We start from the raw sequence: 23,862 nt of genomic DNA on the forward strand, positions 1-23,862 counted from the left end.
AGTCGCTCCCAGGCTTGGGTTCCAGGCTTTTCACCCTGAGAGCAAACCCGGTGCTGCGCTCCCTCCGCTCCCTTCCAGCCCGGCCCTCGGGGATTCTCTGCCCCTGGGCCTCCTCGTGTGGCGACCGGACCCGCGGTGCACGTAGCCACAACCCCAGCTTGTTTGGAAACGCCCCTTCCCCTCGCTTCCAGCCCAGACCGCCCAGCGGCCCCCGCCCGCCCGGGCACGACAGGGTTAACTCCACCCCCCCCATCCCCCTCCGCAGCTCCTATTGGCTGCGGCGCGCGCCGAGTGCCAGCAGCCCGGGCGCTCATTGGTCAGGGGGTGGGACGAGTGAGCCAGGGCCGATTCCCATTGGCTGCCGTGCAAGGGGGGCGGGGCTAGCGGCGTAGAGGCGGGCGGGCACTGTCGTCGGCGCGGGGGCGGATGGGCGGGTTCCCATTGGCCGGGGCGGGGTTAGAGGCGGGCGCTCATTGGCCGCTGTGGGGCGGGGCGGGGCTCTGCGCGGGCTCCCATTGGCCGCGGCGGAGGGGGCGGGGCTCTGCGCGGGCTCCCATTGGCCGCGGCGGCGCGGGGCGGGGCTGCCGGGCGGCACCATGTTGGGGAGGTGGCGGCGGCGGCCGCGGGGCGCGGGCGGTGGATGCGGCCGGGCCGTCCCGTGCGGGCGGTGAGGGCCTCCCCCGCTCGGCTGTGCCCGGGGAGAGTGAGGCTGGCGCGTCTCCCCGGGCCTGGCGAGACCCGGGAGGCGGTTGGACGAGGCGCTCGGTCGCGCGGGGTGAGTGCGGGGTCTGTCCTGTGCCGCGACCGGAGGGAGAGTCGGTGATCGTGGGGTGATCGTGGGGTGGGTTGGGTGGGAAGGCACCTCAGAGCCCACCTAGTCCCATCCCTGCCGCGGGGGGGACACCTTCCCCTGGCTCAGGGGCTCCCAGCCCCGTCCAGCCTGGCCTGGAGCAGCTCCCCCTGCCTGGGCAGCCCCAGCCTCACTCCTCTTATCATTAAGAATCTCTTCTTACTGTCTAATCTAAACCTTCCCCCTTCCATTTTATAGTCGTTCACCCTTGTCCTATCGCTCTGTGCTCTCGTAAAAGTTCTTCCTCGGCTTTTTTGTACAGTTTCTTCAGGCACTGGAAGGTCGCTATAAGGTCTTCTTGGAGCCTTCTCCTCTCCAGGCTGAACAACCCCAACCCTCTCAGCCTGTGGGTCCTTTCCAGCTCCGGACATTCTGTGATGCCATAAGTCTCGTGTTCAGTTCTGGGCCCCTCCTTACAGGGACATCAGGGTGCTGGATGCAGTTGAGGGAGCTGGGGTTGTTTTATCTTGGAGAAAAGGAGGTTGAGGGGCAACCTTATCGCTCTCTACAGCTTCCTGAAAGGAGGTTGTAGCAAGATGGGTGCTGGTGTCTTCTCTCAAGCAACAGAATGCAAGGGAATGGCCTCAAGTTGCACCAGGGGAGGTTTATATCACACATCAGAAAAAAAATTCTTCACCCAAAGGGCTCTTAGGCACCAGTAGAGGCTGCCCAGGGAGGTGGTTGCGTCCACATCCCTGGAGGTGTGTAAAAGACTAGTGAGTGAAGTGCTTAGGGTGGTGGATGGGTATGGTTGAACTTGATGATCTTAAAGTTGTTTTCTGACCTAGGGATTCTATGAGTCTGTGACAGGGCACGTGCTCCCCACTTCCAGCTGCAGGGAATGCACTGAGTGCTGCCGGCTGGACCTGGCTGTCAAGGCTGTGGGTTTCCCTGTCTGCCACCAGCTCCACTCCAATGAAGTCAGGCACCAGCCCTACAGCTGGCTTGGTTTGTTCTAGCCAAGGTGTTTGTCTCACAGCAGCTGCTCAGGCTTGGGGGCTGAGCAGATGGAGAGAGCGGGGACAGGTATGCTCTGCTCCTGCAGGAAATTCCATCTGAGTCCATCTGGCCTGGTGCTTGTTACAGGGTAGTCGTTAATACTGCAGTCTCCTTTTACTTTGGAAGTGACTCTATGGACCCCTTGTGTCCTTCACTTTAACCTGCATGGCTGGGACAAGATTAATCTCCAGCTCACATCTCTCCTCCTCTGGTTTGTCATCTCCTACCTCTCTTCTTGGGAGGAAGGGAAATGGTTTGGCTCTGCCTTATAGCAGAGATGGGCTGCTTGTTACTGCATGTCAGATGGACACAGGCTGTGGTTGAGGTTCTGGTGCTATAGTATAGTATAGTTTTGGTGCTGTAGTATAGTTCAAATAAACCTCAGAACCTCAAGTTGAGAAGGACCTACAGAATTCTCTCACTACATTGGCTTTACTTCCAAGGTGAACAAGGCTCCTCTAATGTTTCCAGCTCACTTTATTGTTATCTGTTCACCCTCTGTGGGCAGGTGGGACCTCAGTAAGAGGGATGAGGGGCTGTTATTTCCTTAGTGTTGAAATGGGCCTGTTTTCTTTAGTTTTCTGCTCAGGTCCTAGCACTCTCCATTCTGGTGCCCTCAGCTCCTATCCTTACTGTTCTGCCTCACGTCTCGCAGTATTTTCAATTCCTTCCCTCACGCGCAGCGTTTCCAGCTCCCTCCGTGCACCAGCTGTGTGCACACTGGTTGCCCAGATGGCCAGGGCCAACGTACGACTGTTGAGCTGACGCTGCAGCCTTTCCCTCAGCACTCTCCAGCTGCCAGCCTCCAATAAACACACAAACTCCCTCTTCAAAACATCTACTGTTCTCTCAGATGGGTTTGAAATCAACCAGCAGAGCCAAAAGCTTACTGGTAAAAAGTGTGATTATATAAATTTCGTTTCCATACGAACCCTGCTTGAAGGAACTTGTTCTGTGAGGAGAACTAATGAAACCCCATTTCCTGAGTTGTTTGCCATATCCCTCTGTAGCAACTCCTGCCCGTCTCCTGCCACCTTCGGTCTCCTGGTAGCCGATGTCCCGATCTGCCCCATCTTTAAGCACGCAGCCAGTGAGCCAAGCGTTCCCATGTTCTGAGTGCCCAGGCTGCTGGCAGAGAGGGAAGGTGCATTCTGAGTTGTCCCTGGCTTTCTGAGCCTCCTGTCCTCCATCTGGCCAGTTGTTTTATGTAAAGCTCTGACAAATTTGGCAGAAACACGGGTACAGGATTCTAAAGTTAGTAATGGGGCAAGGTGGGCGGACAGATCGACATAGTTATTTCATTTCTCAGAAGCCGTGTGAGAATATATTGGGCAGTTACTGACTTTTGCAGTTACAAAAAAATGGTGCAACGGTTAAAATGCACGTGATCTTTCATATTTGTCTCTAGCTCTCAAGCAGGGTTGCAGTTATGTGTGTGGGAAGGAAAGTCTGAGCAGACACTGTCAGAAAGATTTTGCCCGTAGATAGTGAGGTGGTAATAGAAGAGAGATGGAGAAATAGCAGAAAGTTAAACAAGCGTGGAGTCTCAATCACTGCTTTGCTAAACTCTTACACAAACTCTTACAAAAAGGCAGGGTATAGAGAGCAGCAATGACAGAATGAATCTGAAATGTCTCAGCCAACGTCTGTAGAGCTGGCCTGCGAAACCTGAAATAGCAAGGCTTCATTGGAGAGGGGAAGCCAGAGCCACCAAGGAGCTGGCCAGGGAGGGGAGGATAGGGAGAAAGATCAATCTGGTGATTTTATGTGGCATAGCATTGATCTTGTAACTCTATTAAACATGGTTTTGGGGGATGTTGTTCTCTGCTGATGCTGTAGGCTGATAATGGTGGCTGTGGCTTTGCTGCTGTTTGCAGCAGGCGAGTTTCCAGCTGCTTTTTGAACTTGGGAGTGAAGTGATGTGGTGTCAGTATTTAATGCCAGTGGGCATAGCTGGGTTCAGGCGTTTGTGTGCACAGTAACACCCCTGATGCTGAGAAGACGCTGTTGTTTGTGTATTGCGTCGGAAGGCTTGTTGCTTCGCTGAGAATACCGACCTGGCTGGAATGAGAGAACATCGATCAGGAGATATCCCGAAGGTATAGCACAAACAGGGGCTACTTCTTAGGCAGACCTGCCAGTTGACAGTACTATTAATATGCTGGTGTGGTTGGTTTTTTTTCTTGACTGTTTTCTTTTTTTTAGTTAATCAAGGATGTGATAAAATGGTAAAGAGGAAAGTGGGATTTTTTGTAGAGATGGAGTTCGGGTGGTAAAGAAACAAAACTCTTTGGATTATATCTTTTTAGTGATGGTAGCAGGAGGTGATGCTAAGCAGAAGCTCAAGAAAAAAAGAAAAGGGAAAAAAACACTCACATTTAGAGTTCCCCGCTGTTGGTAAGAGATATAGGACTGTAGGCCAGCAGCAGGAGGAAATGTTGTCCTGGGACTGTGGGTGTCTCTGTTGTTGTATCGTGTTAGTTCTGGTTGGGGGCTTAAGATGTACTCGACTTCTGAAAACTTGATTTCAGTTTTTCTTCTCTCATGCCTTCTGGTTCAAAGAGCGTCTGGTATCATCCAGTACATCCCATATTCCCACAACTCTTACGTAGAAAGAAGCGGCTGCTCTGTCCCCTTGCGCCTTTTGTCAAGCGCAAAGATCTTTGCTTTATTCTCTCACTCCTGCCAGTTTCTGGAACCATCTCCTCTTTAGGTCTCCTCCTGAGATTATCCCTGCATTCACCCTGTTGCTCTTTGTTCCAGAGTCCTGCTCACAGCTCACTCTGTTTTTCCCTTTTTAAAACTTTGGAGGGTTGTTATTATTTCATTTGTTTCTGTGGCTGCTTTCGCCGTCTCTGTCCTCATTCCAGGACCAGTTTTGTGTTTCCTGAGCTTTCATAATGCTCTTTTCCAATCCAAGTCTTTTCCAAAGACTTGTCCTTTTCTTCCAATTAACTTCTTCCAAAACTGGGTATGCATTTTCTTACAACACCTTGACACTCACAGTCTTGTCATCTTCAGCTGAAAGCAATAAAGTGTTAAGTTCTCACTGTATGGTACATTTCTCCATGAAGGGCTTCATTTTTGTTGGCTTGTACTGCAAGGAGCATAGTGTTGATTCGGAAGGAGTGATGTACAGGTTTTGATGGCAGCCTGTGAAATCCATCGCGTAGCAGCCTCAGGGTGGTTTGCTGTTTGTTGGAGACTGTTGATGACTCACTTGGACAGATGTCAACAAAAGCCAAAGGCGACTCACCTGCTTAAAGCTGCAGAGGGCAAAATCAAGGAGTAATTGTGGAACTTTGGGAGGAACGTTTGGTGAGGACTTGGTGTGCAGTTAGAGGAATTACTTAACCATCTGATAGCAAATGTTTAATTTTTCTTTTTTCATTCTGCTTACGTCATTGGAGGGTTTCAGCTAAAATTAATTTCAAAGCTGTCACAAAAGATCAGCTTAATGACCTTTAACATAAGTGGTGGTTCTAGTGATGTTCTGCCCCCAGCCCCCAAGAAGGATACCCCTAAAGAAACTTGGCATTCCTGGAAATAAGTCTGAGAAAGTGTGAGCCCAGCTTGAGCTCCAGAGGTGCAAAATGTTTCTGTCCTGTGCTTTCACTGGCTGACACTGGGCTGCGGGGCCGCCTTGGAGTCTATGTCCGTGTATACAAGTCTCATAAAGAGGAGTGACAGTTCTGAAAGGAACTGTGTTCTTCTCTGAAACTTCTTACAAACTCCCAGGGATTTTAAAAATGAATGAAAGCAGATCTTGATTGCATCAACGTTAAGAATGATTTAGAATGCTACTTTAAAGAAGTAAAATTATGACATTACAACGAGAGGGTGCAGCGGCAGCCTGGTGCGCTTCGCTTGCTTTCTTGGCTCTAAGAATACTGTTGTGATATACGGCTTTGTATGAGTGATCGTGTATTGGCAAGAGCTGGGGGCAGGCACATTGTCCTTGCCTGTGCTTCTCCTCCTCATGCTTGCGGTGTCTAATACGCATGTTGCCACGCTGTTTAGAGAAATACAGGCTGCCTGAACAGGACTGAGATGAACAGTAATTTGCTTAGATTTCCATATAAACATGTGGCTTGTTGTCTTTCACTATGAATACAAGTGCTTATTTTCCCATAGGTTCCGGTTACATAGTTAATGGGACCGTAGTGCTGGTTTGAAGCATCCCTGAGGCTTGGTAGCCTTCTTTCACCCTCCACTCTACCCTTTGTGAGGGTTCTGTGTTACTGTTTTCTGGTTGCTGTTAACATTAAACAACTTGTTCAGTTTTAACTCGCTGTGACTGGGAGACTTTCGCTTTCTTTCCTGCTTCTGCAGACAGGTTTTATGGGGACTATTTGAGAGACAGAATGTGTAACTTAGAAAGGGTCAAACTAAACTGAGCTGAGACCTGAGGTAAGAATATTCAAACAGCGAATGGGTCTAAAAGCCATGTATCTGCATCGTCACAGCATGATGCCTGTAAGCGAAGTGATGTTCGGCCTGGTGGCTGTGCTGGAAGGAGCGGGTTTGAAAATGGGAGATCCGAAAGTTTGTTACAGAGTTTCCTGGTCCCTGTTGGGATCTGTGGCTGTTTCTGAACGGTTCTGCTGCGTACTGTTTGTTGGGCTGTAGTTTTGCCTCCACGTGTAATCACTGGTGCTGCTGCCAGGAGAAACGCTCGTTCTTGGCCTCATGGTGTGTCCTCAGATGCTTGTGAAATGATGTTGGAGATCAGATCTGGGGGGAGGAGGGATGTAGCCAGAAATTAATAAATAAAAATTACGAAGCTTTAACAGTGATCACATCATTCATGAGTTCATTGCAAGAAGGTTGGCAGTATGGAGAGGACTGGGACATTGTTTAGGTGGCAGTGCTGGCTTGAGCAGCTTACTCTGTAGATGGGTAGGGTTTGTAGACACTCAGTGGGTCATCTCCTGTTGCACCAGTTGCAGTGTAGTGCTGTCGGGTGATAAACTGTGCATAGGCTCAAAACCTCAGCATAGTAGGGGGTTCACGCACAAACCAGAGGTGGTGGTCGATGTTTGGGTGGGCCAGCAGCCCGACCATTGCGCTGCTTTCCAGCTGGGCGGTAGGAATGCTCCTAACACTGACGCACACGGAGGTGGGAGAGCCCTGCGGCTGGGAGGTAGGGTGGGTCCACAACAGACCTAATCTGAATTCGTTTAAGGTGCTGCAGAGTCGTTCTTGGGCTTGCATCTGGCTTTACACTGTGACAAGCCTGGTTCTGCACTGACTGCTTGCTCAAAAGATGCGTTACTGCCATCTGTGGTTTGCCACTCTTTGGTGGGGATCTGCTCCAACCCGTGGAATCATGGTACCCCCGTGAGCTCCGCAAAGAGGGCACGGCATCCAGGCACTGAAGGTGGCTGCGGTCTACGTTTGTCCAGCAAGTCATAGTCCTGTGGTTCCTGCTGGTAAATTAACTTAGCCTGTGCAGCTTGTCCCTCTGCTGACATGATTAGTAATGACTGGTTTATACGCTTATTGTTCAATCACATGAGAAGGCTTTTCTATATTAGTCCTACCACAGCTCAGGGTGCCATTTGTGGTTTTCATGATTAGCATAGCTTGTGCAAAGGGAAATCTGGGCTGGCTCCAAGCATTTCTCAAAGATGTGCATTAGTATCTCTTTCCATTTGGGTTTTGACTTCGTTTAACTAATATTCTGAAGATAATTTCTGTCCTCATAACTGAAATGCAGTTGATCGTGTGTTATGTGGTCCTTGCATGCTGATACTGTGCTGACCCAGGCTTGCTGAGGGGCCAGACATCTTGCAGCCCATTGCAGGTACAGAAACACAGATGTGGTTTCAACTCTCCTGTAGGTGAAGTTTCTGAGGAGAGACAGTACTAGTGTTTGGGGTTTCTTCTTGTTAATTTGGTGCTGAGATTACAGATAGTTTGTATATTTCCTGTGGTTATGGGTTTTACAGTTAACTGCAGAAGACTTATCACTAAGAAGTGAAGATGTCGTCCTCGGCTCTTTTTTTTGAAGAATGGAAGAAAGCTGTGCAAGCGATAGTGGCAACAAATGAAAGGCAATAAACAAATTAAGTCTGTTCTGCCCTTCTGTCTTATACCATGCCCTGGGCTGGACAGCTGTTCTCACCCGTTGTCGGATGTCAGAAAATCTACCTAGGAGATTGCTCTTGAGGGACAAATCTGTAGGAAAGCAGCAGTCTTGGGTTCTCTTACTAATGGAAACGTGTTTGTGAGATTGGAGCCGTTAACTTCAACTACAATTCTCGGCAGAAGTCTTGCCCATGGTAGTTGCAGCTGTTATGATTTCAGTCGTGTAGAGGTGCTATTGGGCAATTCCCCTGCTCATGCAGAACACTGACAGGCTGCAGGAAGACAGCAAACCCCTTGTGTTTCAACAGAAATCTTTGGGCTTTAAGATGCACGTGTACATAAATGCAGACTTATGTCCCAAGAATAAAATTGATGTTGAGTTTGGTGGGATCTGCAGGAATGCAGTTTTGTAAGTTTGCTTTGTTTAATTTTAGGGGCACCAGAAGATGCTTCAGTGGTGATACTTCAGTCACAATGCAAGTTATGAATGAAATCCATTAACTACCACCCCCTTCCTCACCCTGATCTCCAATAGACTTCCTGTAACGTGTGGAAGAAAGGGTCAGGGGAGAAGGGTTGAAGGTCACCATGAAGCTAAAGCAGCGAGTTGTGTTGTTGGCCATCCTTCTTGTCATCTTCATTTTCACAAAAGTTTTCCTCATTGATAACTTGGACACCTCAGCTGCCAACCGAGAGGACCAGCGCGCCTTTCACCGCATGATGGCCAGCCTCCACGTAGAACTGGACCCCAGGCTCGACCACACGCTGCAGTCCCCTTGGGAGATTGCAGCCCAGTGGGTGGTGCCCCGGGAGGTGTATCCGGAGGAGACGCCCGAGCTAGGGGCTGTTATGCATGCCATGACAACGAAGAAAATAATAAAAGCTGATGTGGGATACAAAGGGACCCAACTGAAAGCTTTGCTTATACTTGAAGGAGGACAGAAGGTTGTCTTCAAACCCAAGAGGTAAATGCTGCCTTCAGTGACTGAACTAATAACTGCCTGATGTCTATTTTTTTTTAATCTTCATGTTGTTGCATTAATGTTTAAGTTACGTATTTACATGTGAATGGAAAGACCGCCCTGTTACTTGTGAGATAGACAGTACACAGCCTCACTGATCTTTTAGTAATATCAGAGTCGTAGAATCGTTAAGCTTGGAAAAGACCTCTAAGTTCATCCAGTCCAATTGTCAGCCCAACACCACCATGCCTGCTAAACCGTGTCCCAGAGTCCCACATCTACACACTTTTTGAACGCCTCCAGGGAAGGGAACTCCATCACTGCTCCGGGGAGCCTGTTCCAAAGTTTCACCACTCTTTTGGTAAAGATTTTTTTTTTTCTAAAATCCAATCTAAACCTCCCCTGGGGCAACTTGAGGCCGTTTCTCCTTGTTCTATTGCTTGTCACTTGGGAGAAGAGATCAGCACCCACCTCCCTACAACCTCCTTTCAGGGAGCTGTAGAGAGTTATGAGGTATCCCCTCAGCCTCCTCTTCTCCAGACTAAACAATGAGGTTGCTGTGCCAGCTCTCTCTCAGGCTGCATGGTTTTGATGCTCGAAACAGCCTGTCTTTAGGTTAAAAGAATTATCACTGTGTTCGGTCCGGAGGGGATGTTGGTTAAACCTGATGTTTTTAAGCGGTATCTTCCTGCCTGTGGAAGTGCAGCTTCTGGCAATGTGGAGAGAAGTCTTGCCTGCTCTTTCTGAGTAAGGGTCACATCAGCCTGGCAAAAAGCATGCAGCTTAGGAGCAGAAAAGGAGTGAAAGGTGACGCTGGTCTTAAGCGTAGGTCTGGGTGTCTGATGTAGGAGCATGAAGACTGCAAAAATGGCTTGGTAGGTCAGAGGGAGAGCCCCAAGATTTCCATCAGCCAATAGCAAATACTGGAAAAGCACTGCAAGAATGGGCAGGTAGTGATACTTCCGTGTTAAGGCCTCTGTTTACGGAGATCCATAGGGAAATTTGACATGACTGAGCAATTTTGAAGAGTCTTGTGTGTGTCTGTCAAGCTTTTTGAACTCTTTGCCTTCAGGGAAATGGAGATATAGAAAAAGGTAAGGTAGGTGTGTTTGATGGGAGAGCACTGCCGTCATTGTGGAATGAGTTCATCTCTCTCCAGAGGGTGTGGGGTTGAGCAAGCCTGATGGTTTTGTCATGTTAATGAGCAGTTAGAGAATGAGAAATCTGCCCTCCACTTCATGAATTGACAGCTCTGTTTCTGTGTGGTCAAGTACTCCTCTGACTAGAGCTTCACTGTGGGGCTGGGCTGTGTTTGTTCAGTGTGAACCTTTCACACCGAAGTCTCAGTGGTACGACAGGCAGCTCGTCCAATAAAAGCAGTAACAAGACGTGGCATTTCTACAGCGCTTTCTGTGTGAGTGAGTGCTGTAAGGCCTTTTGCATTAAATTACATTCCCATAATGGAATGTCTGTGCAGGTGAACACTGACTGTGCTCCATCAGGGCCACATGTAGCTGGGGTGCTTACCAGAGGGCTGCTGGCCCGGGGGAGGAGGGCCCTAGCCGTAGTGGTAGACCCTCATTCTGTTGGCTGACTAGCTAGGGTTGTGGGTAGTGTCTTGTTCTGTCATTGCAGGGTAGTCTCCTTAACTAATTTTGTCCTGAAAGGTGTGCGAAAGTTACTGAAACACATGTTGAGGGAACTTACTGGTTGGGGAAGAGTGAATTCTCTTGATTTGCAACCTTTGCCCTAGAAAGGATTAGATACCTGCTGTGCATGGAAACAAGAAGCTGGTTGTGTTTTACCAATAAGCTTTAGCTCTGCAGCTTTCAAAATGTGACCATATTTTCAAGAGCCTGCTGTAAATGCATATAAAAGACTTGACTTTGAGGACAGATTCTGAGAGTTAGCGGTCTCATTTCAAAATTACTTGAAAATCCAGCCTACGTTACTGATGATGAACAGTTGTCACCATCACATGCCAGTGGCGCATGTGAAATAAGAGGATTCTTTAGTGTGAGTTCTGATTTGGCAGGAATCTTTCCAGATTCTCCTCCAAAAAACTCCACACCACCCTGCACTGGTTAGTTCTCTTTTGAGCTGCGTTGCAGAGAAGCTGAGGCCTTTGCTCAGGCTGATGAAATGGACTGTTTTGCCCGAGATGTCCTTTAGGCAGGGTTAAAACGTCAAAGTAGAGCACCCTGGCTTCTTTTATATTGTCAGTGCCACTGCTTGAACCCCAAATCAGTTGGGGATAATGCAGTTTACACAATTTGATACATAGACAGAAATAAGAAAATAGATTATCTAATTGGGCCTTACATTATTTGAAAACGTAGTGCATTTCATTCATTTGCTTGGTGTTGATTGCAGCATTTTGTGCTCATGAGATGTTACGAATCTCAGAAATTTGTGTTTGCCTTGACTGTTTAAGTAACATCTATTAAAAAGAGAAAAGAAAAAAAAAAAAGCCTGCTGCTTCACTGTTGTTGTAATGAGTGTCTAATTTCTATTGCTTGCTGTTCATTATGTCTTTCCTTCACCAGAATAAAGAGTCTTTTATATCCAGAATAGTCCTCAGGTTCACACTTGCTGGTCTTCTTGCTCCTAAAGATTGCACTTGGCATTTCTTCCACAATATCAGATTGTATTTTCGCATTAATCTACAATCCATTCTAGCACCAAAATCGTTTGTGGAGTTGCCACTTTCCAGTATAAATAATCCCGTGTTCTGTAGCTGTGTCTGTGCTCTTTGTTCTTAGATGTGACTTGGCATATGGTTGAATTAAAACTCATTAGTTTGAATTGGCACCATTTCCCAAGTTCTTGAGACCACTGTACATTGCTGACCTTCCCTCCTTATTTAGTACTTCAACAGTCTGTACGCTATTTAATCTCATTAATGCTTTTCCCTCTCCCATTGGCAATCATTTTGAAAGTGACCCAGGGTCTGTTTAACATAGCACTGTTATCATACTTGTTACTCTGAACAGCAAAATTGATGGAAATCCTGCATGAATCACTTTATTTGACTTATTTCAATTACAGATATGCCAGGGATTACGTGGTGGAAGGAGAGCCATACGCTGGCTATGACAGACACAACGCAGAAGTGGCAGCCTTTCACTTGGACAGGTACGGAATTATTGGGTTACCTTGTTTTATTGTCTCTGGTAAACACTTTTTCGGAGTTGGGGGAAAAAGGAAATGCTTGAAGAGTACACTTTAGATATAAGCTATTTGTAGCCTGCCAGTGGAGCACAGTGAAGCCAAAAATCAAACTTAATTTCAAAGATCTGTGCAAGATTCTAACATTTAAGGTTTTTGTGACCAATTTGAGGAGGATGAGAGCTGAAACCACTGATACTTTATATTATATGGAAGAAAGCGCTTAGCCAAATGCTGCAGAAGAGTCTAAAATGCTGAATGCATGTGCTAAGTTAATGTGTAGTACACTAAAAAGTTAATGTCTGATGTCCAATTTAATCTAGACCAGATATGAATGGTACATCCTAGAGAAAAACAGCTATTCATATCTTAATCGTATTCAGGGGTACCCAGGTGGTTTTGTGGACCAGAGCTGTAGTTGAAATTACCAGAAGAAAAACAAAGTGACAAGACAACAAACAATGGGACAGAAAATCTCAAACGCTCAATGTGGTAGCTATGAAATATTGTTAGTGGTGCAGTTTCATCTAGAATAAATGAGCACAGTCTGGTCTCATCATAAGAGGGCTGTGTTCGCACTTCAGAGAAGATTTCTGAAGATAATTGAAGATGCAAAAAATTCTTAAGAGACTTAAAATCTTGGGAAAGGAAATAAGGAGGGACAAACGTAATCAAGAATACAATGGTTGAACTGAAATTGAGGTTTCTCAGGGCATAAATAATAGTTATTCACTGTTACTGAATTCATAAGCAGCAGAAGATATGTTTGTTAGTCCCAGTTCATCTGTGGAACACGTTGTACTGGCAATGGACATAAGTGATTCAGGAAAGTTTTGGCAATAACTACTTATGTAATATACATTGCTGCTGTTGCGCTCTTGAGGTGGTGAGCCCAGATCAGGGTGTTTTAAGACCAGAAGGAGACGATGTGGCCAGATATCTTGTCCATTTGTGCTTTCAATAAACCTAAAGCTTCAGGTTCCCCGAAAAAGGCAGATATTATAAAGCAACAGTTCAAAGCCTATTTCCAGCGGCCAGCCCCTTTCTTAGCTCTTCCTTGCTGTTTCTTTGGTTCTGGGCTTGTGCTTGTTTCACTGGCCTTTCTCTTCTCTTTGCACCTTTGTATTCTTCAGGAATACCTAGCAGCCCCGATGTGCTCACATAACTTGTGTGTACCTTTATTTTGAATGTTGGCAGCTATGTACTTGTCTGAGGATGCCGTTGTTCCCAGAAGGACCTGACCTGTATTGGGAAGGGAGTCTGTGGCACCCAGGGTAGTGGCCTTTCAGCTGTGGATTTGACAACACAGGGAAAGGTTTTCCAGATTTGAGCTCTGTGCTTATTTACTTGGAATGGCTGGGTTTTCTCAAGCTATATATAACTCTGTATTTGCTGTGAATTTTCTCTTTATCCGTACGTGATTTGCTCAGGCAGATGTTTTGTGTGGCCCTTCGTTAGAGGTGCTTTATACTTATGGAAGGGGACTGACTTGTTGAATATCCAAACAAACCACTCTGCAGCTGTTAGAGTGACACTCCCAGTATCTCTGTGGAGTAAAGGTTGTCCCTTTTTCAGAAGGGACAGTCCCCTTCCAGTCCCTCTTTCTGAGATGCAGCTACTACCAAGAGGGTATCAGAAATGCATTAAGAGTGTAGGGGGTGACATTGTGCTGATTTAAGTGCCCCTTCTTGAAGCCCTTTTAAAATTCCATTAAAAATACCCAAGTCACTTGTGGTTAGAGAGCAAAGACTGTGGCAGACATGGGAGTGGAACCTGGATCTTGTGACTGGCAGTTTTATGCTTATTCTTCCCACCTCTCTTTTTTTTTTTTTTTCTAAACACTTCAAGCATTCAGTTCTGTTCTACCTTTCTCTCTTCCCTTCTCCCTCATCATGCCAAGCAAAGGAACTCTTCGATTGTTTACTTTCAAGTATAATTTGATTGGATTTAAACATAATATTTTAATAGGCAGTAATTCCTGTGAGTTATAAATGGTCTTCCCATGTAACCAGCCCAAAGGCCATATGGTTACTGCATCAGCCTGCACACAAGACAGATGATGGATATTCCTGCTATGAGGTCTGATTTCTGAGAGTTGGAGCTTGGTGCATCATGTGTTGGCGGGCTGCAGATGCTCTAATAAAGGAGTGTCACTGGCCTGTAAAGCAAATTTAACATCTGGACACTTAAGAAAAATGAGTTTCCTTACCTTGCCTTGGAGAAGAGAGGAGGTTGCTGCAGGGTTCCAGCTTTATCCTTTGGTTTCAGTTATTTCAGTTTCAGACAGTGGCACAGAGACTGTGGTTTTGGTTTGTTTTAATTGAGAACTGCTGCCTGTGTTGCAAATTCTCATGTCATTTTTTTTTTTTTTACCCCAAATCAGAATTCTGGGTTTCCGACGAGCACCGCTGGTGGTTGGCAGGTTTGTGAATCTACGTACGGAGATCAAACCAGTAGCCACAGAGCAGCTTCTGGGTACCTTCATGACTGTGGGTAAGTGTATCCCATAGACTGGGCAACGCCGTAAAGAAGAGCGTGTTTAACGGGGAAAAAGAGCCATGGGGATCTGACACAGTTCTAGAACTCTAAACTGCGATGCAGGAAGCTGATAAGTCTCTCTCTGTGTCAAGAGAGATTGTAACGTTTGTATAACTCCATTTAGTGGGGGAGGAGGACTTGGTTTTCTCCAAGCAGTTTTTCCTTTGTAACTGCTCTGCGTTCCCTCATGCTGCTCTTACAGAGGAGATTAGTGTTTAAGTAAGAATTTTCTTGCTGCTCTTAGAGGTGGTTAGAAGAGTCTGTGATTAGACCTGAAAGGAAAAAAAAAAAAAGGGATTGTATTTAGTGCAAATGCAGTGGTGCTTTGGGATAACTTATAGAGCTGATGTGTCGGGGGATGTTAGATGTTTGTGCTGCATCAGGGCCTGCCGAGCATTCATAACTGAATGTGTCAGAACGTCCGCGTGTTGTTTACAGTAACAGTGCTGTGAAGGGCATGTAATGGGAATTATTAATGTGAACTCCTACCAAGTGGTCATTAAGCACCGAGAGATTATTTACATTGCAGCCTCAGCTCCTTCAGGCTTTTCATAAAATATCCAATTATTACTCTCCTTTTTTTTTTTTTTTAAATAAGAAGGCTCTAGAGACGATTTGTTCATTACAGCTGATAAACGTGTGTGCCTGTGCTTACTTCTATGACCAGCACTGCTGGTAGTCTCACCTACTAAGCCTACCCGACACTTTCAGTTATAAGGTGTAACTTTCAGATGAGAGTTGCTCTGCCTGGCTGAACTCTTTTTGCGTTCGGGCAGACTTGACTTTTCTTAATTTCAGCCAAGATAACTAAGCAGTTTTATAGCAGAAATACTGACTTGAAAAGGCTCCAGGCTTTGAGCAACATGACCTAGTGGAACATGTCCCTGCCCGTAGCATGGGGATTGGAACTGGCTAGGCTTTGAGATTCCTTCCAACCCAAATCATTCAATGATTCCATAATTTTCATTGCCTTTCCTTAGATTCCTTGGAACGGCCTGTTATGGAGAGCGTGAGCCAAAGAAATGGGTGGGTCTGGGGAGAAGATTGTGATCTGTTGTCAAACTAAATTTCACCAGATTTCTGACGTTCTGATAGTTCATGCGTACCCAGAGCAGATTTGCTGGAGTTGCTTCTAGAATCTCAAAGAACTCTGTCTCTTGCTAGAGCTGCTGCAGGCCATGGATAAGAAGAGAGACTTGCAGGGTTTTTCGTACAAATAAGAGATCTGGTCTGTTGTGAGCTCTGTGTTGTAAATTATCATCTCTGCTGTCCTTGAGTTGTCAGACTGGGAATCGAGGAGCACAAGAGCTGGTTTTGGATGGAGGACTCCAAAGAAATGCTGGCTGGCTAAGGAATTGTGATGTGGGATTTAGGCTCATTGTGTAAGGATGGAAAGTGAAAACCACACCTGTCAGTGAGCTGGGCCTGGTTTGGGGAGGATGTTGGATGTTGGGCCACGGGAAGAAAGGACAGGGAATAAGTGAAATCACAAGGAAGTGAGACATAGGTGAAGGATGTGTTGGAAGAACATCTGTGAATGTGGAACTGGCATTGATTTGGTGAGAGTCAAGGGAAGGCAGTTTAGAAGGGGGAAATAGAAAAGGTTAAGCTAAAAGTGTTGATCTAGGCTATGTAGGTCACTGTACGCTACAGGCTACATAGGCCTTAAGGGACAAAAGACTGCAGGGTTTCATCGTTCCTCTCCTACAGAAGACACATGAAACTTTTGACAGATCTGCGTCCCTGGGTCATATAACAATGACAGTCATTTGTGTTTCCCCTGCTGAGTCAGCTCAAGTAACTGAGAGGCGTGGGAGATCTCAGGGTTCCACGTCCATCCGAGTTCTGCGGAGTCTTTTTTGATTTGTCCCTTTTTGGTTAACTTTTTCAAAAAAAGTGAGAAATGTGGAACGTGAAGTGTGATATTTAAAAAACAAGGAGTGCTAAGGTTGCAAAGGTCCTAAGGACCAGGAGGGGACCACAAAAACATGCTGATAATACAATGTTGTGTTAACTCTCAGTGTTATTAGAACATTAGATGATATAATTACTCTCTCCTTTGAATATTAGTCTTTAATGTTGCTTTGAATGAATAGACATCTGTTTCATCTCTTGAGCCTCTCCCTCTCAGAGGTAGGAGGCATGAGGTCAAATGCAGTGAAATCCTGTTCCAGGGAAGGCTTTGCTACAACAGCATGCTCTGGAATTTCCTTTGGCGTCCCTTGGATTAAGTTCTGCTCTTTTGAAACCTATTTATTATCTTTTTAAGGTAACAACACTTGCTTCTATGGGAAGTGCTACTATTGCCGGGAAACAGAGCCAGCCTGTGCAGATGGGGACATCATGGAGGGGTCAGTGACACTGTGGCTACCGGATGTCTGGCCTCTTCAGAAGCATCGGCACCCGTGGGGTAGGACTTACCGTGAAGGCAAACTGGCCAGGTATGAGAACGTGGTAGTGTTGTTCTTTGTGGATGATGATTTGTATCAGAGTTACCCTTGCAACAAAGTGACTGATTAAGGAGCAAGTGTTCTCAAACACTAGAGTTTTTCTGACAGCTCTCCTGATATAAGACTAGGAGTCAAGGAGTCTGGGCTGATATTTAAATTAAAATGAGCAAGAGAGAGATCTTCGTTGTTTTCCACGATGCTAAGTGCTATCCTTCTTCTATTTCTTGTCTGGAACAGAACCCCACCATACAGTCACTCCACACTCTGAAAATCTTGGTCCTGGGCAAACCAAGACTCTTCTCTTGTGCCGCCAGACCTTGCTTTGTCACTGTGTGTCTGTGTGGCCCACTGAAATACAATAACACTGTGCTGTTTTCTGCCAGGCCTGATTTCTCATGGTCATTGTAGTTTGTTTCAGAAGTTGTGGAGCTGGTTTAGCGTAAGTAGGTTGGCAGTGCAAAGTTGTTCTTTGCTTTTGATACTACCAATATTTGAGGACCACGCTCAGCATCTAAATGATGCTTTCAGAGAAGGACAAACATTGGATCTAGCAATCTTGCACAGTAGGTGTTAATTATTTGAGTTATTTGGGTTGGGGATGGGGTTTGCCATGACCAGATCAGGTGGGTTTAAGCTTGTTAAATTTTTCAAAGTCTGCATCCTGGACAGGTGATTAGAAAGAGATTTTTAGTCCTTGATGTAAAATATCCATTTATTTTCAATAATGTGGTTGTTCTCAGAAAGAATCTCATCTGGTGGCTTCATTGAATTGTTTTACTGTTAAATATACGGTTTGATTTTTGAGCAGCAGATGTTACCTTGTTTTCAACAGGTCAACGCTGGCTGTATAGAATGCTTGTTAAATTGCAATAATTAATTGTCTGAATTTCTTGGAGGCGTTTCTTTTTTGAGAGACTGTTCTTCATCATAAACTGCCTGCCTGCTTATGCAGGATTCTACCCTGATACATAAGCTGATTTGATATTCGCTGTTTTTGAAACTTGCTTCTGCCTCATTCAGATGGGATTGCCTGGCTCTGTGGTTTGCTCCTTGTCATGTTGAGCTTTTCACTCTGAGAACATCAGGAACATTAAACGTTCTAGATGTCACGCTTTCCTTTTTCCCTGTCTGATAATTAGAGTGAAAACAACTCTGCAGGAATTCTTTTTCTCTGATCTAGCTGCTTCTACTCTGTCCTGAGTTGACCCTTTGAACATAATTCAGAGTCACATTAGTGTACATAATTTTTAATGGACAGGCAATAGATAAAATCCCTGACCTTCCAAGTCCTATGCTAATACAATTTAAATTATCAGAAATAAATGTCAGAGAAAGGTCTGTCTTGAAAGAGTGAATGAAAAATGAGAAGAGAGAGCATAATATATCTGAAAAATTGGTGCAAGGAGATTAAGTACTGATCTAAGGTGAAATGAGAGAAAGAGAAACACTTGAGGGAGAGAGGGCTGTAGGGTAAAAGAAAGGTATCCAGTACTAGGAGAAGTATGTTCTGAGACTTCTGCCTCGTAGATTTGTGCTGTAAGATGAGTGTGAGCTGATGCAAAAGGAGGAGAGAATTAGAGACAGCATTTGAGGAGTGTGTGCGACATTAATAAAAACATGGAGCAGGTAAAATTTTGACCACTCCGATTTGGATAAGGGGAGGAAAGATGGAATATTGAGTGCTTCTAGAAGAGGAGAATAGGGTTTGTGGCAGCTTTAGTAGTTAAATTCTGATCTTCTCCCTCCTTTGAAAACCGTGATGAAGAAAATGAAACTTTGATGAAGAGAATATAAAATCCTAGATTTGGAGAATTGAGACATGACGTCCGCGTTACAGACCACAAGTATGTGCCTAGGTTATGTATAGAAGGAGAGGAAAGAAAGGGAAGCTTGAAATCTTGCCACTGGATAAGAAAGTGAGAGGCTCTGGAAGTAAAGTGGGAGGGAGAAGGCAACTGTGAGTGAAGGAGAATGAAACGATACGAGGCCCTTCTCTGAACAGAGGAGGAGGTCGTTAGTAACCACAATGAGGATGCTTACTTTAGAAAAATTAAGAGAATTGCTGGAAAGCAAGGCTGATGGAATCAGGTCAAGACAATAGAAGCAGGCACAGTACTTGAACTGCTTCATCAGGAAATTTAGGGAGTCAAGTTGTGATGGTAATCGTGTCATGTGGCAGCCTGGCCACTGCTGAACTGTGAGCCATGAGGAGGCAGACTCTGACCTTGTTTTCTGCAGGAAGATTGTGGTGTAGCATTGCACTGAAACCGTAGCTTGCTCCATACACTAAGGTGTCAATACAGGATCTGTCCTTCTCATAAAACACTTCTGCCTAGGTCTTTCTTCTTTATATCACCTTGACTGCTGTGCTCACCTTTGCTTTATGCTCTCGTAAGTGAATCAAGGGGCAGCTGCAATTACTGTTGATGCACAATGACGGTGTTCCTTGAAGATGTGATTTTTCTCTTGATGGTTCTAGGTGGGAGTATGATGAAAGCTACTGTGATGCAGTGAAGAAGACTTCACCCTATGACTCTGGCCCTCGTCTCCTTGATATCATTGACACCGCTATCTTTGACTATTTGATTGGGAATGCTGACCGGCATCACTACGAGAGTTTCCAGGATGATGAAGGAGCCAGTATGCTCATCCTCTTGGATAATGCCAAAAGGTAAGGGAAATCCTGGTGGCCAGGCAGTGTTAAGCCCAGGGGCACACATTTATCTGCTGTGTATCTCTGTTTTCTCGTGCTAATATTTTCATTAATACCTTTTATGCTAAAAATCCAAAGCTTTCCTTCACACATTGCTTGCCAGATATTAGGGTCCTTCAAAGGCTGTGGTGCTTAGCCTGTGCTCTAGATAATAGAACTGCTTTGGGCAAAGTCTTACTCATACTGCAGAAATGCCCAAATTAGCACAGTATGACCTTTTTTCCCCCAAGGAACTTCCAGAGGTTTGCTTGTGTCTCTCCTCATATCCCCAGATAAGCCCCTTCCTATGTGCTTTCAATTAAGGGGAAATTTAAAAATTGTGATTTATTATTTACTAATGAGTGTTAGTGAGTGCTTAACGTAAGTCTTTTCAAAAGATTTCTCTGAATAATTTGGCGTTCTCTGCCTGATGGATCTGTCTGCTCTGGTTTTAAAAGGTTAAAGATTAAAATGGAAATAGAACTGATACTGAGAGCAAAATATGGTCATGATGTGAATGTGGACATTAACTGCTATGGAACAAAACTGAAGTGTGTGGTAAATGAGAGGAGCTGATGAGAAGTCCTCCTCGAGGCCAAACTTTGATATTAAGCGTGTGTTTTTAAAATGTGAATTGTTCTGTCTTTGCTGCAGTTTTTGTATGTTGGGTGGTATAGTTTAAGTTAAAAATTATTGAAAATAAAAAACGAAACAAAAAAAATTGTTTAAATCATAATAATGTACTTGATTTTTCTTAAAAACAAAGATAACCTATTCCATTTCCTTGTGATTTAGTCCAGAGGCTCCTGAGTTGTTTTCTGATGGGCACTGCCATCTGCAGGGGCAGTTTCCCCTTCTGCAGACGGCCTGGCTCCTGATGGCTGTGCCAGGATCTGCTCTGCAGCACTTTGCACACCACTTGTGCGGTGTGTACACAGCAGCTGAGACCTCTGGTCTTGGCAGATCCTTGGAAGGCTTTGAGTTACCCTTTCTTTCCCCGTTTGCCTTTCATGTAGTGGATTCCTTCCGTCCCTTACTTCTCTTGTTTCTGATTTGTCTGCGGTGTCCAAGTTGAGTGTTTTGTGTGGGGCTTTGCAGGCCCAGATGCAGACTGTTTTCTTGAAAGCTTGAGTGTAAGTTCTTTCAGCTCCTTTGAGATGAGGAATAGGAGGACGAGGTTTTTCATAGAATCATAGAAGACCTCAAGTTGGAAGGGGTTTATAAGGATTATCGAGTCCAACTCCCTCCTCCACGCAAGACTTCCTAAAACTGAACCGTATGACTAAGAGCATCATCCAGGCACTTCATGAACTCCAACAGGCGTGGTGCCGTGGCCGCTTCTCTGGGGAGCCTGTTCCAGTTTTAAAGCTACTAATAACAGAATTATTTGAGCAGAGTAATGCCAGGCTGAGTTATCTTTACTGAGGGGAAAGAAACTGAAAAAAAAAAAAAATAGCATGCGTTTAGACAAAGCTTGAAATACTGTGAAATCCTTTTGGCAGACCTCCCTTAGCAAGTGTGATCATGGAATGTTAAAGTTGATCACCTTGTTTGCTGAGCTGAGCTTGGCCGTCTAAAGCAGCACGTGGCTGCTGTTTAGTTTGTTCGTGGTCCAGCTGTGTCAAACAGGCAAAGCTCCCACTCTATATCCAGAAGAGCAATTATTCCTTTCCCTGGCTTCAGAAAATTTCTAAACTACTCTCAAGTTCATTTCTAGGGTGGCCTAGTCTGATAAGAGAATTGGGTACACCGGTGTGACTTCTGTCTACCTAGTATGTTAGCGGATGCTGTTGAGAGTTATCTCTCTAATTGATCATGGCCTGTTTTTGTTTTAATTTAAATTATTTCATCTGATGGAGCAAGAAATTGCCCAGTAGTGGTTTCTTTTTAATTCCTTAAGGATGTGTTGATGTTGAGAGCAACGTTAGGAATTCAACTGGTTCACTTGGTTTTAATTTTGCTTTTCAGCTTTGGAAACCCTGCCCTGGAAGAAAGAAGCATCTTGGCTCCTCTTTATCAGTGCTGCATGTAAGTGAAATGTAGGGACACTGTTCACCTTACTCTTGTGATTGCTACCCTTTAAGTTTGTAATATAACTAAGTTTGATGCATTTTGGCAACCTGAAAATGTTCACTGAGGTTCATAGTCCTTTACTTTTTGAGGTACTGTGTGCTTGATTTGTTGTTGCTGCCTAAACTGAGAAATACCCATTTATCAAGGCAGTAAATCAGTCGAAGGCTGTAGGAAGTAGTCTGGCCTCCAGGTCACTGGTGCAAATCTGTCCTTGGTCAGCATGACAGGTCCTTTGCAATGCAGCTGTCTCCATCCAGCTCCTGCTGAATCAAAGTTCACATCACAGTTTGAGTTCTCTGTGACAGAAGCTCAGGACTTCACATCTGGCAAATAAACTACCTTCATTTCTAAGTGTTCTTTCTAACTGAGGCTGCAGCACTGCTCGGAATGCTGCTCTCCAAGGGAAGCTGGTAGGTCTTTTGCAGGATTTTGTTTCCCCTTTGGCCTGGTGAGCTGTGTGTTTGTTAATTTTATTTTTAGAGGCCGTAACTTGCTGATTTCTGTCCTCTGTGGCCTAGCTCTCACCAGGCCATTGCTGCTTCTCACTAACAAACAGATAAAAGTACCAGGAAGGAAAATACAAATACATCTGTTTCCTGCATCTGTGACTTCAAGAGAACATTAACTCCATTAAACCTTCCCAAATAAGCATTTAGTTGAGAGTTCCTCGAGCCTGTCCTTGGAGGGTTCTGTCTCCCATATTCCTTGGGGCCTGAGAAACCTGGAAAATCTGCAGAAAGCCAGAGCTGTGGCTTTTTTTAATAAGCGAGGCTCTGTGGGTTCTGCAGCACACCTGGCCTTACGTTCTGCAGGATTCTTGCAGCATCCATGTGGGGAATAAGTGAATAACTTTCAAATTCTTTACATCAATTCTCCTACATCGATTTTAAATACATTCTTTATTTCTTGTTTTATGAGTATCTTTTGGAGTCCTTCTCACCTAGATTCCCCAAATACAGCCAGAAGAGAAGTTTATCTGTGTCAGAGGCTTTGCAGTTCCCTGTTTTTTCTCTTGTTCTGATACCAGACAAATGCTGTATAAGAAGTCATATGTGTAATTGTTTTAACTGTAGGTTTGTTACAGTGCTTAAATTGCTGGTTTCTTTGGAGGTCATCAGAAGCCCTCAGTTTAGACCAGTGATGCCAAAACACAAAAATCTGGGGGAGAATCCCAAGAGACTTCACAGAACCAGGCAGTTGAGATGGGCTGACATGGGCAATAGCCAGGGAAGCAAAAATCACTGTGGTGGTCACTTTCTGTGGAGGCTCAGTTGACTTATCCGGGTCAGTCAGCTGATTACCCGTGGGTCAGCGATGCTCTTCCTGAGGTGACGTGAGGTTTGGTTTCAAATTAACAGCTGGACTATTCATTTTCTGTCTTTTTCAAACTGTGTTCAGGAGGCTCCAGGACTGGAGAACTCCTTGCTAGCAGCTGAAAGCATTCCTATGTAGGAATTACATAGGTGTAACATAGGAATTACACCACATTAGATTCTTTCTTCATCTTCTGTTTTCCAGTTTCACATAGATGTTGCACATAATCCAGTTATACCTGGAGCCTCCCATGCCCAAACCACTTTTGTAATAAGACTCCTTTCTGCTTAAATGAAGCCATGCTGTGTCAGGCTCCCTCAAGAGGTTGGCTTTTGGTATTGCTGATGGGTCTTTGGTGTGATGACATCTTTGTTTCTTTCCTTTGCAGCATCCGGGTTTCTACCTGGAACAGACTCAATTACCTGAAGAATGGAGTTCTGAAGTCTGCCTTAAAAACTGCTATGTCGCATGACCCCATCTCTCCAGTGCTTTCGGACCCTCATCTGGATGCCCTAGACCAGCGGCTTCTCAGCATTCTGGCTACAGTGAAGCAGTGCACAGACCAGTTTGGGTCAGATGTTGTGCTGGTGGAAGACAGGATGACGCTGTCTCATTTGTAATTGTGGTGGAACACAGATGCAACTCCTTTTTTAAAAATAAACAAACAAAAAAGTGATAGAAAAACAGCACAATCTGTTTGGAAAGGCTGTGGCCAAGATGGACTGA

The 23,862-nt window shown here is 45.2% G+C and overlaps 1 protein-coding gene across 1 annotated transcript; it reads left to right on the top strand.

Moving 5' to 3' along the window:
* The first annotated feature begins 681 nt into the window (after window positions 1-681).
* Window positions 682-23,793, top strand: FAM20B (FAM20B glycosaminoglycan xylosylkinase). Its single transcript, XM_069862643.1, has 8 exons — window positions 682-775; window positions 8,374-8,904; window positions 11,950-12,036; window positions 14,453-14,562; window positions 16,877-17,048; window positions 19,537-19,728; window positions 21,718-21,777; window positions 23,525-23,793. Exons 2-8 carry the CDS (start codon window positions 8,528-8,530, stop codon window positions 23,754-23,756), a joined length of 1,230 nt encoding a protein of 409 aa, XP_069718744.1. The 5' UTR covers window positions 682-775; window positions 8,374-8,527; the 3' UTR covers window positions 23,757-23,793.
* The last annotated feature ends 69 nt before the right edge of the window (window positions 23,794-23,862 follow it).

This window comes from Phaenicophaeus curvirostris, chromosome 8 (genome assembly GCF_032191515.1).
Source record: "Phaenicophaeus curvirostris isolate KB17595 chromosome 8, BPBGC_Pcur_1.0, whole genome shotgun sequence".
Classification (NCBI taxonomy): Eukaryota; Metazoa; Chordata; class Aves; order Cuculiformes; family Cuculidae; genus Phaenicophaeus; species Phaenicophaeus curvirostris.

What these genes read in the sequence shown, in the direction of transcription:
- FAM20B (XM_069862643.1), top strand. Translation starts at nt 8,528, where the DNA reads ATGAAGCTAAAGCAGCGAGTTGTGTTGTTGGCCATCCTTCTTGTCATC. An exon ending in GGGTACCTTCATGACTGTGG is followed by an intron (nt 14,563 to 16,876) that starts GTAAGTGTATCC and finishes TATCTTTTTAAG; the next exon opens with GTAACAACACTTGCTTCTAT. An exon ending in CGTGAAGGCAAACTGGCCAG is followed by an intron (nt 17,049 to 19,536) that starts GTATGAGAACGT and finishes TGATGGTTCTAG; the next exon opens with GTGGGAGTATGATGAAAGCT.